Here is a 16,040-nt window from a genome sequence, read left to right on the forward strand (position 1 = left end):
TATCTCCATCCCAGGCACAAAAACATCAGCTCTAAAAGAAAAACCAATCAGCCAAATGTGCATGGATATTCATGCTCTGGAGAGGTTGGTGCTGTAGTTCCTCATTAAGAGCATCTGAGACATCACTTCAGAGTAAGCTCCAGAGGAAAAGAGGAAAACAAAAACCCAATTTCGTTGTATACTCATAATAAAACGATTTTGAAAATTCTATTTTGCTTTTCGACCTTCCTGGAGACTAGCCCTAGAAGGCGGTCCCAGACCCTGCAATTCCATCATATCCCAGCAGGGGGAGGCATAGCCTTAACAATGTCCAGTTATACCTCCGCTCCGATTTTCAAGGGTTTTTTTCTCTTTTCAAGTCATATGTTTCTCTAAGTAGAAAAACGGAAAACTTCGGAGGCAGTTTGTTGTAGGTATCAGTATCAAAGTCCCAAAGTACGAAATGCATCACGTAAATCGTCCACTTCATACAGGGGCTGTGAAGGAAGAGAGGAAAGAAAAGGAGTGAATGGCTGAGGCTTTGGAAGAAAGGGAAGAGGCCCCGGAGGGACCAGGAGGGAAGGAAAATTGAACATGAGAACCGGGGTGGAAGGGAAAGGAATCTTAGGACTATGAAATATAGAACCAGCTATTGTAGGAAAAGTGCAAAAAACATAAGAGAAAACAAGAACAAAAAAACACAAGAGAAAACAAGTATTTCATAAAGGGCCAAGTGACAAATACATGCTGAGTGTATTTTCTGTGTGATTACAGACGATATCAATGTATACACGGGAGCAATAGCACAGCGGGTAGAGCATTTGCCTTGCACGCGACCGATCCGGGTTCGATTCCCAGCATCCCATAGGGTCCCCTGAGCACTGCCAGGAGTAATTCCTGAGTGCATGAACCAGGAGGAACCCCTGTGCAACGCCAGGCATGACCCCCCCCCCCCCAAAAAAAAGTATACTCAGGCGTGTTGGGTTTGATGTATAGGATAGAGTGAAAATGTGAGTTATGCACAAGGAAAAAAAGCCAGGAAAAACAAAAACAAAAAAAAAGAAACACTAAGGAAACGTACCAAAAGAATACGCCGCAGCTGTCTGGAAAGACGGACCGAATTTTCGTGCAGCCCTTCCCAGGCCTTGAAGGTTCTCTCGCGGTTTTCCACAAAAGTATTCCAGCAATAAAAATAATCTTTAAAGGTCCAGAGAGATAGCACAGCGGTTAAAGTCGACCCAAGCTCAACCCCAGCACTACACGCGGTCCTCCAAGCCCTGCCAGGAGTGATCCCTGAGCACCGAGTCCTGAGTAAGCTTGTGAACACCACTGGGTACCGCCCCCAAATAAAAACCAAAGTATTTTAGATTATTGTTTTGTCTTGGCGATGCTCAGGGCTTACTCCTGGCTCTGCACTCAGGAATCACTCCTGGCAGTGCTCCGGGGGCCATATGGGATGCCGGAGATCCAACCCGGGTTGGCTGCATTGCAAGGCAAACACCCTACCCACTATACTATCTCTCCTGCCCCCCAAAACATTTTAAAACGGGCTTGGAGCATGGAGGGTGGACAAGATGATTTCAAAACAATAAAATTCTAGTCCCCCTTAATTTGAGGGTTTGGGGGACCACACCTGGTAGTGCCCAGGGCTCTACCTGGCTCTTTGCTGGGAGAGGCATCCTGTGTGTGTTTGGGCATCAGACTGACATCAGCTAGGGGCTGAAAGTAATAATACAACAAGGAGGGCGTTTGCCTTGCATGCGGTCCACCTGGACTTCCGATCCCCAGCATCCTATATGGTCCCCCGAGCATCCCCAGGAGTAATTCCTGAATGCAGAGCCAGGAGTGAGCCCTGAGCATCACCGGGTGTGAGGCCACCCCGCCCCCTCCCCCAAATAAAACCAGAGTTGGTGCCAACTAGATGCCCCTTTTCTCATCTTTTCTCATCTTTTCCTACTCTGACACCCCTCCCCCCACCCCATTCCAGTGCACAATTTGGGGCTTGGCCGGCCCCCCAACCTCCCCCACCGCGCCCTGCCCTGCAGGCACCTTTGAAGGTCATGATGGCCAGCTGCACCCCTGCGCGGTGCAGCCGCCGCAGCCCCTCGGGCTCGGCCTTGCGGTCCTCGCAGAAGTAGAGGCGCGCGGCGAAGATGCGCAGGCTGAGGTTGGGGTTGCCCCGCAGGAAGTCGGCCACGTGGCGCGCGCAGTCGTAGCAGGGGCTCCACGACGTGAACCAGGTGACGCGGTAGCAGCGGCCGGGGTCCAGGTCCCAGTCGGAGATGTAGCGGAGGAACAGCAGCTCCACGTGGCAGCCGGACTGCGGGGACAGCAGACAGCGGGCGTGACCGGGGCTCTGGGGGCCACCACGCGCCCGGCGGTGCTCAGGGCCGGCCGCTGGCTCTGCACTCAGTCAGGGATCACCCCTGGCTGGGATCATCAGGGGACCCTCTGGGGTGCAGGGATTGAGCCTGGGTGCCAGGCGAGCGCCCTACCTGCTGTACTATTGCTCTGGCTGGAATCAGGGGGACCCTCTGGGGTGTGGGGATTGATCCCGGGTACCAGGCGAGCGCCCTCTGCGCTTCTTTCTTTCTTTCTTTCTTTCTTTCTTTCTTTCTTTCTTTCTTTTCTTTTTTTTCACTTTTTGGATAACACTCGACGATGCATAGGGGTCACTCCTGGCTCATGCACTCAGGAATTACTCCTGGCGGTGCTTGGGGGACCCTATGGGATGCTGGGAATGGAACCCAGGTCAGCCTCATGCAAGGCAAACGTCTTACCGGCTGTGCTATCGTTCCAGCCCCCCTCTGGGCTTTTGTTGTTCATTTCCAGCTATCCTCAGGGCTGACTCCTGGCTCTGTACTCAGGGATCACTCCTGGCTGGACTCAGGGAACCCGGGTTCAAGGCAAACACCCTATCCATCGAATTATTGCTCCGGCCCTCTGAGCTTTTGTTGTTTCCTGCTATACTCAGGGCTCACTGAGTATATTCTGTCTCTGCTCTAGCTGGGCTCAGGGGGGCCCTCTGGGGTGCAGGGGATTGAGCCCGGGTACCAGGCGAGCGCCCTACCTGTTTTGTTATTACTCTGGCCCTCTGCGCTTTCCTTGTTCATTTCCGGCTATCCTCAGGGCTGACTCCTGGCTCTGCACGCAGGGATCATCCTGGCTGGGCTCAGGGGACCCTCATGGGGTGCTGGGATTCAAACCCGGGTTCAAGGCAAGTGCTTAATGTGTTGTGTTATTGCTTGGGCCCTCGGTGCTATTGTTTGCAGCTATGCTCAGGGCTTATTGAGTATGCTCTGGTTCTGCACTCAGGGATCACCCCTGATTGGGCTCAGTAGACCCTAATGGGGTGCAGGGGATTGAACCCCCAGGCAAGGCAAGTGCACTACCTGCTGGATGACTGTTCTGGCCCCTTGCTCCTTTGTTGTTGCTGCTTGTCCCTGGCAGTGCTCAGGGCCAGCTCCTGGCTCTGCACAGAGGGCTCAATCCTTGTGGGCTCTGCGGGGAGGGGGGACCATTATAGGATGCCTGGCATCTGGTAGGGTGCGAGGCAGGCACCCTACCTGCTGTACTATGGTTCCAGTTTACTCCTCGTATTTTTTTTTTTTTTTGCTTTTTGGGTCACATCTGGCGATGCTCAGGGGTTACTCCTGGCTCCTGCACTCAGGAATCACTCCTGGTGGTGCTCGGGGGACCCTATGGGATGCTGGGAATCGAACCCGGGACGGCTGCGTGCAAGGCAAATGCCCTACCCCCATGCTATCGCTCCAGCCCCTCTTCCTGTACTTCTGTCTTTACATGTTACAGCGGTATAAGCAACAGCAACTTGAAAAGCACAGTCCATGAGCTCAGACCAACACCTTCCCATGCTTGCTTGTTTCTTGTTTGGCTTTTTTGTTGTACTTGGGCCACATCTGGAAGGTCAGGGATTGTTCCAGAAGGTGTTGGGTGAGGCAGGGCAAGGGAGAACTTAAAGCGTTGGGGTTGCAAGTTCCACTCCAGCCTGCTAAGCCTATGCTCCAGCCCTTGAACTGCATCACTGCCTAGGTGTTAAGGATGAGAGCAAAGCCCACATGTCACCGACTCCATCCAGAGTGCATGGTAGCACGGTCCACCTGTTGTTCATTGATTTACTCGAACGGGCCCAGTAACGTCTCCAATCAGGAGACTTGTTGTTACTGTGTTTGGCATATTGAATATGTCATGGGTAGTTTGCCAGGCTTTGCTGTGTGGGTGAGATACTCATGGTAGCTTGCCGGGTTCATCGAACCTGGGTCGGCCAGGTTGGCCGCAGTGCAAGGCAAACGCCCTACTGCGGTGCTATTGCTCCAGCCCATCCAGAGTGCAAGGGAGACAATTGGAGAAAGGTACTTCCACAATCTAAATGGAAGCAAGGGACCGGAGCAAATAGTCCAGCAGGGAGGGTGTTTGCCTCACACGTGGTGGATCCAAGTTCGATCCCCGGCATCCCAGAAGTTCTCCCGAGCACTGCCAGGAGTCATTCCTGAGTGCAGAGCCAGGAGTAAGCCCTGAGCATCGCCGGGTGTGACCCATAAGGAGGGGGAAAAAAAAGTGTATTTTGGGGGAAGGGATTTGAGGACTAGCAGGAAGTCACTCCGCAGCCAGTGGCTGAAGTCCCTACCTTGTTGCGAAGGTAACCGAAGTCCAAGGAGAAGGATGTGGCGCTGTCTCGCCGCTTAACCACGTAGCACAGGTAGGTCTCATGCCGCCCCTTAGCCCAGCGCACGTTTTTGAAGTGGTAAAGAAACTTCTTCTGTTTCATTAGGAGGCTGCAGTCAGGGAGAAAGAGGGAAGAATACAGATTGGTGACCTCCCAGCCCCCACCCGACCCCAGCCCTGGGTTCCTCCTGCTGTGTGGGCTTCTCCAGCTTCTACCTAGTTACTCCACTCATCCATTATTTATATTTCTGCTTTTTTGGGTCACACCCGATGATGTACAGGGGTTCTTCCTGGCTCTGCACTCCGGAATTAATCCTAGCGGTGCTCGCAGAACCTTATGGGATGCTGGGAATCGAACCCCGGTCAGCCGCATGCAAGGCAAAAATGCCTTACCCGCTGTACTATCACTCCAGCCCCTCATCCATTTTTTAAAAAACTTTTTATTGAATCACTATGAGAATCTCCAGGATGGAATCCCTGAGTGGACAGTCACGAGTACTGGCCCTGAGCACTGCCAAGTGTGCCCCTCCAACAGCTTGCCTTTGGGCAGAAAATCATGGGAAAAGATGAGTGAAATAAGTCAGGAAGTGAAAGACACAGGATGGATTCACTCACAAATGGAATGGGAATAAGTGGAAAGAGAACTGGCAAAACTTGGGATGGGGGATGGGGGTGGTGGCGGGAGGGATACTGGGGACATTGGTGGTGGGAAACGTGTACTGGTGGAGGGATGGGTGTCAGAACATTGTATGATTGAAACCCAATCAGGAGCAACTTTGTGACTGTGTTCTCACAGGGATTCAATTAAAATTATTTTTTCAATGAAGAGAAAAAGCAAGCTCAATGGTTTCTCATTTATAGCAGTAAGTGGTTTTTGGAGAGAAGAAAATAGTACGGGGACCATGATTAGAGGGTTCTTCGGTGGGATGGCGTTGGAACTTTGAATGTGGTGAGTCTTCTTATCCATCATTACAGTGCTAAACTCCTGAATTTCCATAATGTCCGAGACCAGTTTTTTTGTCCGTCCTGTTTTCTGTAAGGCCTATAATTACATGATTTCGAATTTTGTGTAATTTCATACTCCGATGCTTTGAAGTTTTGAAATGATTATTTGCAGGGTCTCTCCTAGTGGGGGGCTTAAAGGGGGCGCTTGTGGTGCTGGGAATCAAGCCAGGGGCTTCTTCATACAATAGGGGGTGCTCCAACCTTGCGTGTTACCTCCCTACTCTTCTGTTGCTTTTTTTTTTTTCTGCTTTTTGGGTCACACCCGGCGATGCTCAGGGGTTACTCCTGGCTCTGCACTCAGGAATTACCCCTGACAGTGATCAGAGGACCATATGGGATGCTGGGAATCAAACCCGGGTCAGTCACGTGCAAGGCAAACGCCCTTCCCGCTGTGCTATCGCTCCAGCAGATAACCCCCTCTTCTGTTGCTTTTTTAAAAAATTATTTTAACTTTATATATATATATATATATATTTTTTTTTTTGGTGGGAGGGCTTTTTGGGTTTGCACCTGGGATTACTCCTGACTCTGCACTCAGGAATTTAACTCCTGGCGTTACTCAGGGGACACTAGGGGATGCCAGGGATCGAACCTGGGTCAGCTAGCTGGGTACAAGGCAAACGTCCTCCCTGCTGTGCTATCGCTCCAGCCCCCTACTGCTGCTTGTTAAATGGGGTTATAATCTAAATCAGGCCTAGATGGTTCTGTTTCCTAGCTCCTAGCCACATCTTAGATGCCACCAGCATCGCAATTATGGGAAATAGCAGGTATGGGCACCCCCCGGGGAGGCCAGGCAGGGTGGCTGGCATGGGGCTGAGTGCTCCCTGGCTATAGTTCTGAGTCTTCCGCAGGAATGCATTTATCCAACCCAGAGTCACACTGTCGGTACCTAATGGTCTTTGCAAACGTGCTGAGAACTAATCAGAGTAAACCTAGCGAGGAATTTGAATACGGTTTGCTGGCAGGAGAATTGAAACTTGCCTCTACTTTCCTTTTTTTTTTTTTAAGCACGGAGGTATAATTTACATACATCGCCTATTTAAATTGTCCAGTTCTATGAAGGTTGGGAGATGTAAACACCACCCTAAATTACCACCAGAATCAGGGGACAGAACATTTCCAGGGCTTGCTTGTCTCATTTGCATTTTTTCAAAAATTTTTTTCAAAGCTTTTTATTATTAAATCACTGTGAGATAGACCCTTATGAAGCTGTTCATCATTAGGGTTCAGTCATACAGTGTTCCAGCACCCATCCCTGCACCAGTGTACATTTCCCAGCACTCAGTTTCAGTTTCCCCCAGTACATTTCCCAGTCCTCAGTTTCCCCCCCATCATCTCCCCCCATCCCCCGCACTGCTTTTTATTTATTTATTTATTTATTTTTTGGGGTCACACCTGGCAATGCACAGGGGTTACTCTTGGCTCTGCACTCAGGAGTCACTCCTGGCGGTGCTCAGGGGACCATATGGGATGCTGGGAATCGAACCCGGGTCGGCCGCGTGCAAGACAAACGCCCTACCCGCTGTGCTATCTCTTCAGCTCCTCATTTTATTTTTTAAAGGAAGGTGTGTCGGGGGACAAACTTGACTGTATTCAGGGAATCACTCCTGGCTGGGAACTGAGGACCATGTGGGGGACTGAGGATAAAACCTGAGTTGGCAAGTGCCCTACCCGTTGTACTATCTCTCAGGCCCACTGACTCATTTGCAATCAATTCTCCCCTCATCCAGCCCACTATAAATCTATTTTCCACAACTTTTTGTTTGGGGCCACAACCTACAGTCCTCAGGGCTTACACCTGGCTCTGCACCCAGGGGTTACTCCTGGCAGTGCTTGGGGGCCATATGGGGTGCTGGGAATCGAACCCGGGTCTGCAGTGCACAAGGCTAGCACCCTACATGCTGTCACTCAGGCCTCCACTTTCTCTTTCTGCTTTCCATAGCTTTCTGATTTCTTAGAATTTCATATCCATCAGGCATGATCTCTTCCGTTATGTGCGACTCCTTTCACTTGGCAGTGTCCACAACTTTCTTTCATGGTGTTGTGCGTCTCTGCAGCTAATTTTGCCTCTATAAGCCTTTCCTTGTGTGCTGACACTTATGGCTTGCTCGTTTTGGGAAGCCGCTGGGATTCGTTGGCTGCTCTTGTGCAGAGAATGTTAATATGGGAATGCGATGCATAAGATGCTGAATTTCAAAGTTAAATTTGGATAAAAGACACAGGTAAATGTCAACCTTACTAGTGGAGGACAGGAGTTTTTTCGATGTACATGTCTGTGCACTTGCAGGCATGCGCATGTACAGAATTCTTGTGAATATACTTTAGGGTAGAGTTCCAGTGAGCACCTGTATACACATATGTCAAGTAATATTAAAAATTGATTTTTTTCAGGGCTGGAGAGATAGTACAGAGATAGTACCTATAGGAAGGCAGGTAGGGTGCTTGCCTTACATGCAGCTTACCCAGACTCAATCTCCAGCATCCCATATGGCACCCTGAACCCTGCAAGGAGTGATCCCTGAGTGCAAAACCAGGAAACCAGGAGTAAGCCCTGAGCAATGTTAGGCATGGTCCCAAACTTTTTTTTTTTTTTTCAAGGTAGAGGGCATTTTGGGCCACATCTGTTGATGCTCACAGGTTATTCCTGGCGGTGCTCAGAGGACCACATGGGATGTCGGATTGAATCCAGGCAAGGTAGCTGTCTCATTAGCTGTACTCTCTCTGGCCCTGGCCAGTGTTAAATGCATCAAGTATAGTCTCCTTTGTACCTGTAATACGCCCCCCTGAGTTATATGGATAAGAATATCAGGCATTATAGGTGGGACTGGGTGGAGTGGGGGCAGGGCATCCTGTTGTTATAGGGAAGGAAAAAGTAGAGATGAAAATGTGACCGCTCAGTGCCTCACATCAGGATCCCTGGGTTTGGCTCCCAGCATGAATGGTCCCCTGAGAACCACAGGGAACAACCCCCAAGAACAGAGGTCGGAGAATCTCCTGAAGAACCAAAAACTGCAACAACAGAAGTGAAAGATGTGAAGGAATCGGTGCCTACTTTTTTACCTTCTGCTCCCTATGAAAATACAGCTGGTCATTGGTTAGGGGCACTGAAAAAAAAAATCTACAAATTGGGGCCTTAGATCAGATAGAGAAGGGAGCACCAAATAAAGGGTGTTGGGAGGATCCTCCCAGGATGGGAGATGCATGCTGAAAGTAGACAATAGACCAAACATGATTGCCACTCAAGGCCTCTTTTGCAAACCACAACACCCAAAAGGAAAGAGAAGAAAAGGGAATGGCCTGCCACAGAGGCAGGGTGAGATGGGGGAGGTGGGGGGTGGGAGGGATACTGGGATCCATGGTGGTGGGAAATGGGCACTGGTGGAGGGTGGACATTTGATCATTGTATAACTGAAACCCAAGCACAAACATTTGTAAGTCGACAACTGTACCTCATGATGTCTCACTAATAAAAATTTAAAAAAAAATTGGGGCCTTAGAAATAGTACGAGTAGGGAGCTTGCCTTGCATGTACCCAACCCAGGTTGGATCCCCAGCACCCCATGTGGTCCTCAAGACCCCTCCAGGAGTGATCCCTGAATACATAGCCAGAAGTAAGCATTGAGTATCACCCAGGTGAGGCCAAAACCCAACAAACAGAAAGAATCCAAAGACTGGGCCTGGAGCGATAGCACAGTGGGTAGGGCATTTTTCTTGCACACAGCCTACCTGGGTTTGATTCCCAGCATCCATATGATCCCCCGAGCACTGACACAAGTAATTCCTGAGTGCATGAGGCAGGAGTAACCCCTGTGCTTCGCCGGGTGTGACCGCCCCCCCTCCCAAAAGAAAAGAACCAAAAGACCAAGAAGGGTAGAGAAAGCTCTGAGTAGCAGGGAGATGGCTCACAGGCCTTGGAGAGCTTCACTGGCCGGAGCATTGGACTCCTAGCACTGCAGGGTCCTCAGAACACCCTTGGGAATAACCCCAAGCACCTCCAATTGTCTCCTAAAAAAATGATGGCATTTGGCCTGTAGCATGTGTTGGCAAGAGCATCTCTCTGTGTGGGACCCACAACACACCAAGATGTGGTGCTCAGGGCTGACTCTTGACTCTGTGCTCAGTGGTCACTACTGGCAGTGATTGGGGACCATATGGGATAACAGGGATCAAACCCGGTTCAGCTGCATCTAAGGCGAACACCCTCCCTGCTGCCTTGTCTCTCTGGTCCAACAGCAAGATCTGTTCAAGGGCCAATGGGACATGAGTTCTTTCCGTGGATGTGACATGTCTCTCGGGCTGGGTTGCCTTCTGGAGCCATCATTTTCTTTACATTCTACCCAGAATCCTGTTCTCTCTCAGAATCTTGCTCTTCTCTTCCTGGCTCCAAGGATTTGATGGGAGTTTTTCTTTCTTTCTTTCTTTCTTTCTTTCTTTCTTTCTTTCTCTTTCTTTCTTTCTTTCTCTCTCTTTCTTTCTTTCTTTCTTTCTTTCTTTCTTTCTTTTTATATAGGAGTACTGCAATTTATTCAGCCATTGATTAAGGTGATTGAATTGGGCATGACCTCCCCATTATTTTGTTTTTATTCAGAATGTTAATTTTATTTTATTATTTTAATAACTGAGATACAGTTACAAAGCTTTCCTGTTTGAGTTTCAGTTATACAATGATTGATCACCCAACCCTCCACCAGTTCACATCTCCCACCACCAGGAACCCCAGTATCCTTCCTCCTCATAACCCCCCATTTTTTTTGCTTTTTGGGTCACATCCAGGGATGATCAGGGATTACTCCTGGCTCTGCACTCAGGAATTACTCCTGGCAGTGCTCAGGGGACCATATGGGATGCCAGGGATTGCACCCGGTCAGCCGCATGCAAGGCAAACGCCCTCCCTGCTGTGCTATTGCTCCAGCCTCTCCCCCTGCCTCTATGGCAGACAATCTCCCCCATACTCTCTTTTGATGCAGAGTCTTTGTTTTGTTGTTGTTGTTGACATTGGAGCCATCCTTGGCAGTGCTCCGCGCTTAATTCTGACTCTGCTCAGGAGTCACTCTTGGCAGTGCTCAAGGAACCCCATGCATGCTGGGGATCAAATCAGGGCGGACTTGCATGCAAGGCAAGCGCCTTACCCACTACTATCTCTGGCCCCTGTGCAGGTAGTTTGTCCAGCCCCTAGGCTGACAGCTGCTCTGTACAGCTGTGCCCCTTGAGGCGGAACGTGACTGCATGCCCAGCAGTGCAAGCCAGAGAGGAGTGAGTTAAAAATAAGCTGGCCACTCATGTGATCATATTGTACAAACAGTGATTAAAAGAAAATTCTGATTTTTTTTTTTTTTGCCTTTTGGGTCATACCCAGTGATGCTCAGAAGTTACTCCTGTTTCTGCACTCAGGAATTACTCCTGGTAGTGCTCAGGGGACCATATGGGATGCTGGGAATCGAACTTGGGTCAGCAGCATGCAAGGCAAGCACCTTACCTGCTGTGCTATTGCTCCAGCCCTGAAAATCCTGAATTTCTTTGGATTGAATTGCATCATTTTTTTTTCCAATTTTAAGTAACAACTCCACCGTGTATTGCTTTGCATTTCCTTAGAGACTACAGATCCTTGGTCTCTAGCTTACACATCAGACTAAATGTTCAAAATTTCATTTGCCAATGAAGCAGAGGTTTAGCTTTCTTGCCCTCAGGAAGGTTTTCTGAAGAACACTTAGTCTATCACTAAAAAAATAAAGAAAAAAAATGAACTCTAGTAGAAATGGCTGAAGAATTAAGTTGGGGGCTGGAGTGATAGTACAGTGGATAGGGTGCTTGTTTGCATGCAGACACCCTGGATTTGAGCCCAGGCATCCCACATTGTGCCCTGAGCCTCAACAGTGATCCCTGAGCCAGGAGTAATCCTAGTGGTTAGGTCTGATTCTCAGGCATTTCTTCATAAAACTAGGGATGGATTTATTACCTTCTGTATTACAGCTCCAGCTTTCTCTCTCTCTCTCTCTCTCTCTCTTATTTATTTTTTTTTTTTGCTTTTGGAGTCACAGCCGGCGACACACAGAAGTTACTCCTGGTTCTGCACTCAGAAATTACTCCTGGTGGTGCTCAGGGACCATACGGGATGATGGGGATTGAACCCGGGTTGGTTGCATGCAGGGCAAACGCCCTATCCACTGTGCTATCGATCCAGCCCCTAGGAATGAATTTCTGAGGAAATAACTTCACTGTCGAGGGAGCACACACAGGTGCTGTGAGGTTTTTTTTTTTTCTTTTTTACACATTGCGCATTGAAAAGAGAAGAAATGAAAAAGATGAGATCTAGTGACAGCGCCCTTCGCTGCCCCACCATGAGCCAGCCACTTTAAATAATATGCGATACTATACGTGACAGCTTTTCTTTCTCCTTGTCAGGGGCCACAGCCCTAGCACCTTATTTTCCTGCCATCAGTTCTGGCATGACGGAATCGCTTCCTTTGTAACAAAATTATTCAGCCAAGAAAGTTCATTTTCAAGCTCTTTGACAGTTGACTATTTATATACAATGATGAACCCCGTCCTGTTTATAGCCACTGAGCCAGAGCAACCCTTTTTTTTTTTTTTTGCATCACACCCAGTGATGCACAAGGGTTACTCTTGGCTCTGCACTCAGGAATTACTCCTGGCTGTGCTCAGGGGACCATATAGGATGCTGGGAATCGAACCTGGGTCGGCCGTGTGCAAGGCAAATGCCCTACCCACTGTGCTATCACTCTGGCTCCCAGAGCTACCCCCTTAATATGGTGAGGGTTTCCCAAACATTCCCTGCCTATTAGCACCATAAGATAAGTTGGAACTGAGAGATGCAAAGCCCAGGTCTCTTTTTGCACATCCTGCAAAAAGATCTTTGAAATGGGACTGCCAGGGAGGAACCAGGCAGAAGAGAAAGGGTGAGTGCAGAAGGGCTGCTGAGAGAGCTAGACAGGTCAGCGTGGTCAGTGAGTGAGTCAGGGGAGCAGAAGCCAATGCAGCTGGCCGGGGCAGCCGCCCCCTTACCTGTCCATAGAGCAATCCAGGGTGTCTGTCTCTCTGAGCAAACCAGGCCAAGGGGAGCTTGCTCAAGCAGCGCTGCCTCTCTGATAACACCAGGGCCCCACACATTCAAATTTGAGCCAACTCTGGAGGGCTCCTCCTCCTCCACCCCTGCATCTTTGCCACCACTGGGTACCCCAAGGGCCTTCCTCCTGTTAGGGTGCAGTGAAGAGGGGCGGGGTCACACGGGCGAGAAGGATTGGATGCCACCTTCCTTTTTTTTTTTTTTTTTTTTGCTTTTTGGGTCACACTCGGCTATGCACAGGAGTTACTCCTGGCTCTGTGCTCAGGAATCACCCCTGGTGTTGCTCAGGGGACCATATGGGATGCTGGGAATTGAACCCAGGTTGGCCCAGGTGTGCAAGGCAAACGCCCTATGCTCCAGCACCCCCTTTTTAAATTTTATTTTCATAAGGTTCCCATTGATTGGTTACATTCAATATTTCAGTACCAATCCCACCACTATGACACCTTCCCACTACCATTATTTCGAATTTTCCCACCACCGTTCAAGGCTGCCTGCCAGGGGCTGATGCTAGATAATTTATTTTTACATTGTTTATTATGAATATCCTGAGAGGTCGTGTGGTCACTTTTGCAGTCGCGTGCTTCTGGAAGTCTAAAATTGTAAATGATTGGGGCCCAGAGACATCTCTGTAGGGAGTTAATTTTTTTTTTAATTTTTTTTTTAATTTTTGGGTCACAACCGACGATGCTCAAGGGTTACTCCTGGCTCTGCACTCAGGAATTACTCCTGACGGTGTTCAGGGGACCATATGAGATGCTGGGGATTGAACCCGGGTCGGCCACGTTCAAGGCAAACACCCAATCCGTTGTACTATCACTCCGGTCCTAGAGTTAATCCATTTTGAGATTCATTTGGGAGTTTCTGGATCAAGGCCATCCATGCTCTGAGATGGTGCCTGGAGGCAGTGTCTAGGCATGATAGTCAGGACCCCAAGAATGCCACTTTTTAAAAAAATATATATTTATTAAATCACTGTGGGAAAAGTTACAAAGCTTTCAGGTTTAAGTTTCGGTAATGCAATGATCAAACACATTTTCCTTCATCTACTTATTTTTCACCACCAAGAACCCCAATATACCCCCCTCCCACCCCTCCCAATTCCTGTGAGGCAGATGAATTCTACTTAACACTCTATCAAGAATGCCACTTTTTTAAATTGTAGGTTCTTTCAGGATATCCTTTCAAAAAATTATCTACTCCCTGTCCACTAGGTAAAAGACCCAGAGACAATTGCATCAGTCATGGTCACAATAGGAGGAGAAAGTAAAACAGACAAGACATTTGCTTTACACATGGCCAACCCATGTTCAGTCCCTGGCATCCCTGATGATCCCCCACTTCCTACCAGGAGTAATCCCTGGGCACAGAGTCAGAAGTATCTGGGTGTGGCCCCAAAACCATTTGCAAAAAAAAAAATCCTTAGTGGTACTTAGACATAAGCAAATACTCATTTATTTAATCAGTGTTTTTTTTTTGGGGGGGGGGGTGTTTGGGGCCGCAACTTGCTGTGCTCAGGGCTGACTCCTGGCTCTGCACTGTAGTGTCACCCCTGTAGTTTCTCAGGGGACCGCATGGGGTGCCAAGGATCAAAGCTGTCAGCCAGCACTCTACCTGCTAAACTGTCTCTCCGATCCTCTTCAGAACTTTGTTTTCTGGGTCATACCTAGTGGTGCTCAGGGCTTAGGACTGGTATGAGCACTGTTTTCAAAGACTGAAGTTCAGTGAATATGTGTTGAAAGCTTACATGGGGCTGGTGGGACGGTACAGCAAGGAGGGGGTTTGCCTTGTAAGCAGCCAACCCCAATTTGATCTCCAGCATCCCAGAGGGTCCACAAGCACCCTCAGGAGTAATTCCTGAGTGCAAGAATAACCCCTGAGCATCACCAGTTTGGGCCCCCAAGCAAAACAAAACAAAAGCAACATAATCCTAGATGAGAAAAAAACATAAAGTAGCTTTGAATGGGGCAACATGATACTTTATAGTTCCTCAGGGGAATTACGATTTTGTATGGGGCTTTGAAAAGAAATAATGGGAAAAAAAGAATTAAATGCTGACAAAAGACAAATCTAGAAGCCGCAGAATAGAAGCACCTCAAAATGGAAGGACCTTAGTAACCATCCACCTCAAAAAGTAGCTCAAAAAGAAACATGTGTGTGTATGTGGATCACTGGATCATTGTCATCCTGTTGTTCACTGATTGCTCGAGCGGGCACCAGTAACATCTCCACTTGTCCTAGCCCTGAGATTTTAGCAGCCTCTCCTTACTCGTCTTTCCTAATGCTGCCATATTGGAGGCTCTTTCAGGGTCAGGGGAATGAGATCCGTTATTGTCACTGTTTTTGGCATATTGAATACGCCAGGGGGGAGCTTGCCAGGCCCTGCCGTGTGGGGTTCTCCGAGAGGGAGAACTAGACTGTGTGGATAGAGGCCTAAATCCAGGCATGGCATTAGGCTAGCCGCAGAATAATCAAACCAAGTTGTCTCAGCACTTAAAGGCTTTCGGGTGCTGATGAGAGAGAGGAAAAGGATGCAATGCTTGTGAGGCTCAGGTTTGAGCCAGCCTCTGTACATGGCCTCAACTTACCCGTTTCCCCATCAGCACATGTGTTCTTACATTTATTTGGGGTGTGTGTGTGGGGAGTCGGGAATGTGGTAGCACACCCAGCGGTGCTCAGGATTTACCATCGGATGTATTTAGGGATCACTGCTGGTGGTGCTCAGGGAACTTGGGGTGCCAAGAATCGAACCCAGGATCTAGCCTGGGTTGACCGAGTCCAAGGCGAGCGCCCTACCACACTGTGCCGTCGCTCTGGCCCCTCAGCACTTACCTTATTCCTCTTTATAGGACAGTTACACCGTGGGATGAAATGAGAAAAGAGTCATTTTCTCATGTTCTCATTTCTGTGATTCTCTGAGGCAACCGGTTCAAACAGGGGTCCCCTCCTTTTCCGAGTTTGGATCCCACGCTTGGTGTCTGGAGTTTGGAGGGAGAGGAGAATCTTCCTTAGGTGCTACATGCCACCTCAAGCCCTCAAGCCTCAGGCACGGTACCTGGTGGAGACCTTAAGGAAATCATAAAAGGTTTTTCTTTTTTCTTACTTTTTGGGTCACACCCGGCGATGCACAGTTACTCCCTGGCTCTTACTCCTGGCGGTGCTTGGGGGATCACAGGGGATGCTAGGAATCGAACCCACGTCGGCCGCGTGCAAGGTAAATGCCCTACCCACTGTACTATCACTCCAGCCTCTGTCATAAAAGTTTATGCGTAAGAAGACATGATTCGGG

General features: G+C 49.0%; 1 protein-coding gene across 1 annotated transcript; it reads right to left on the bottom strand.

Moving 5' to 3' along the window:
* Positions 1–422: 422 nt before the first annotated feature.
* On the bottom strand, positions 423–12,698 carry AICDA (activation induced cytidine deaminase). Its single transcript, XM_056134717.1, has 5 exons — positions 12,691–12,698; positions 4,625–4,772; positions 2,029–2,299; positions 1,061–1,176; positions 423–476 (listed from the first exon to the last, which is right to left on the bottom strand). Exons 1-5 carry the CDS (start codon positions 12,696–12,698, stop codon positions 423–425), a joined length of 597 nt encoding a protein of 198 aa, XP_055990692.1.
* Positions 12,699–16,040: the final 3,342 nt, after the last annotated feature.

The sequence above is a fragment of the Sorex fumeus genome, unplaced genomic scaffold (genome assembly GCF_029834395.1).
Source record: "Sorex fumeus unplaced genomic scaffold, SorFum_2.1 ptg000101l, whole genome shotgun sequence".
Classification (NCBI taxonomy): Eukaryota; Metazoa; Chordata; class Mammalia; order Eulipotyphla; family Soricidae; genus Sorex; species Sorex fumeus.

What these genes read in the sequence shown, in the direction of transcription:
- AICDA (XM_056134717.1), bottom strand. An exon ending in TCGGTTACCTTCGCAACAAG is followed by an intron (nt 2,300 to 4,624) that starts GTAGGGACTTCA and finishes CTGTCCCCGCAG; the next exon opens with TCCGGCTGCCACGTGGAGCT. An exon ending in GGCCATCATGACCTTCAAAG is followed by an intron (nt 1,177 to 2,028) that starts GTGCCTGCAGGG and finishes GGACCTTTAAAG; the next exon opens with ATTATTTTTATTGCTGGAAT.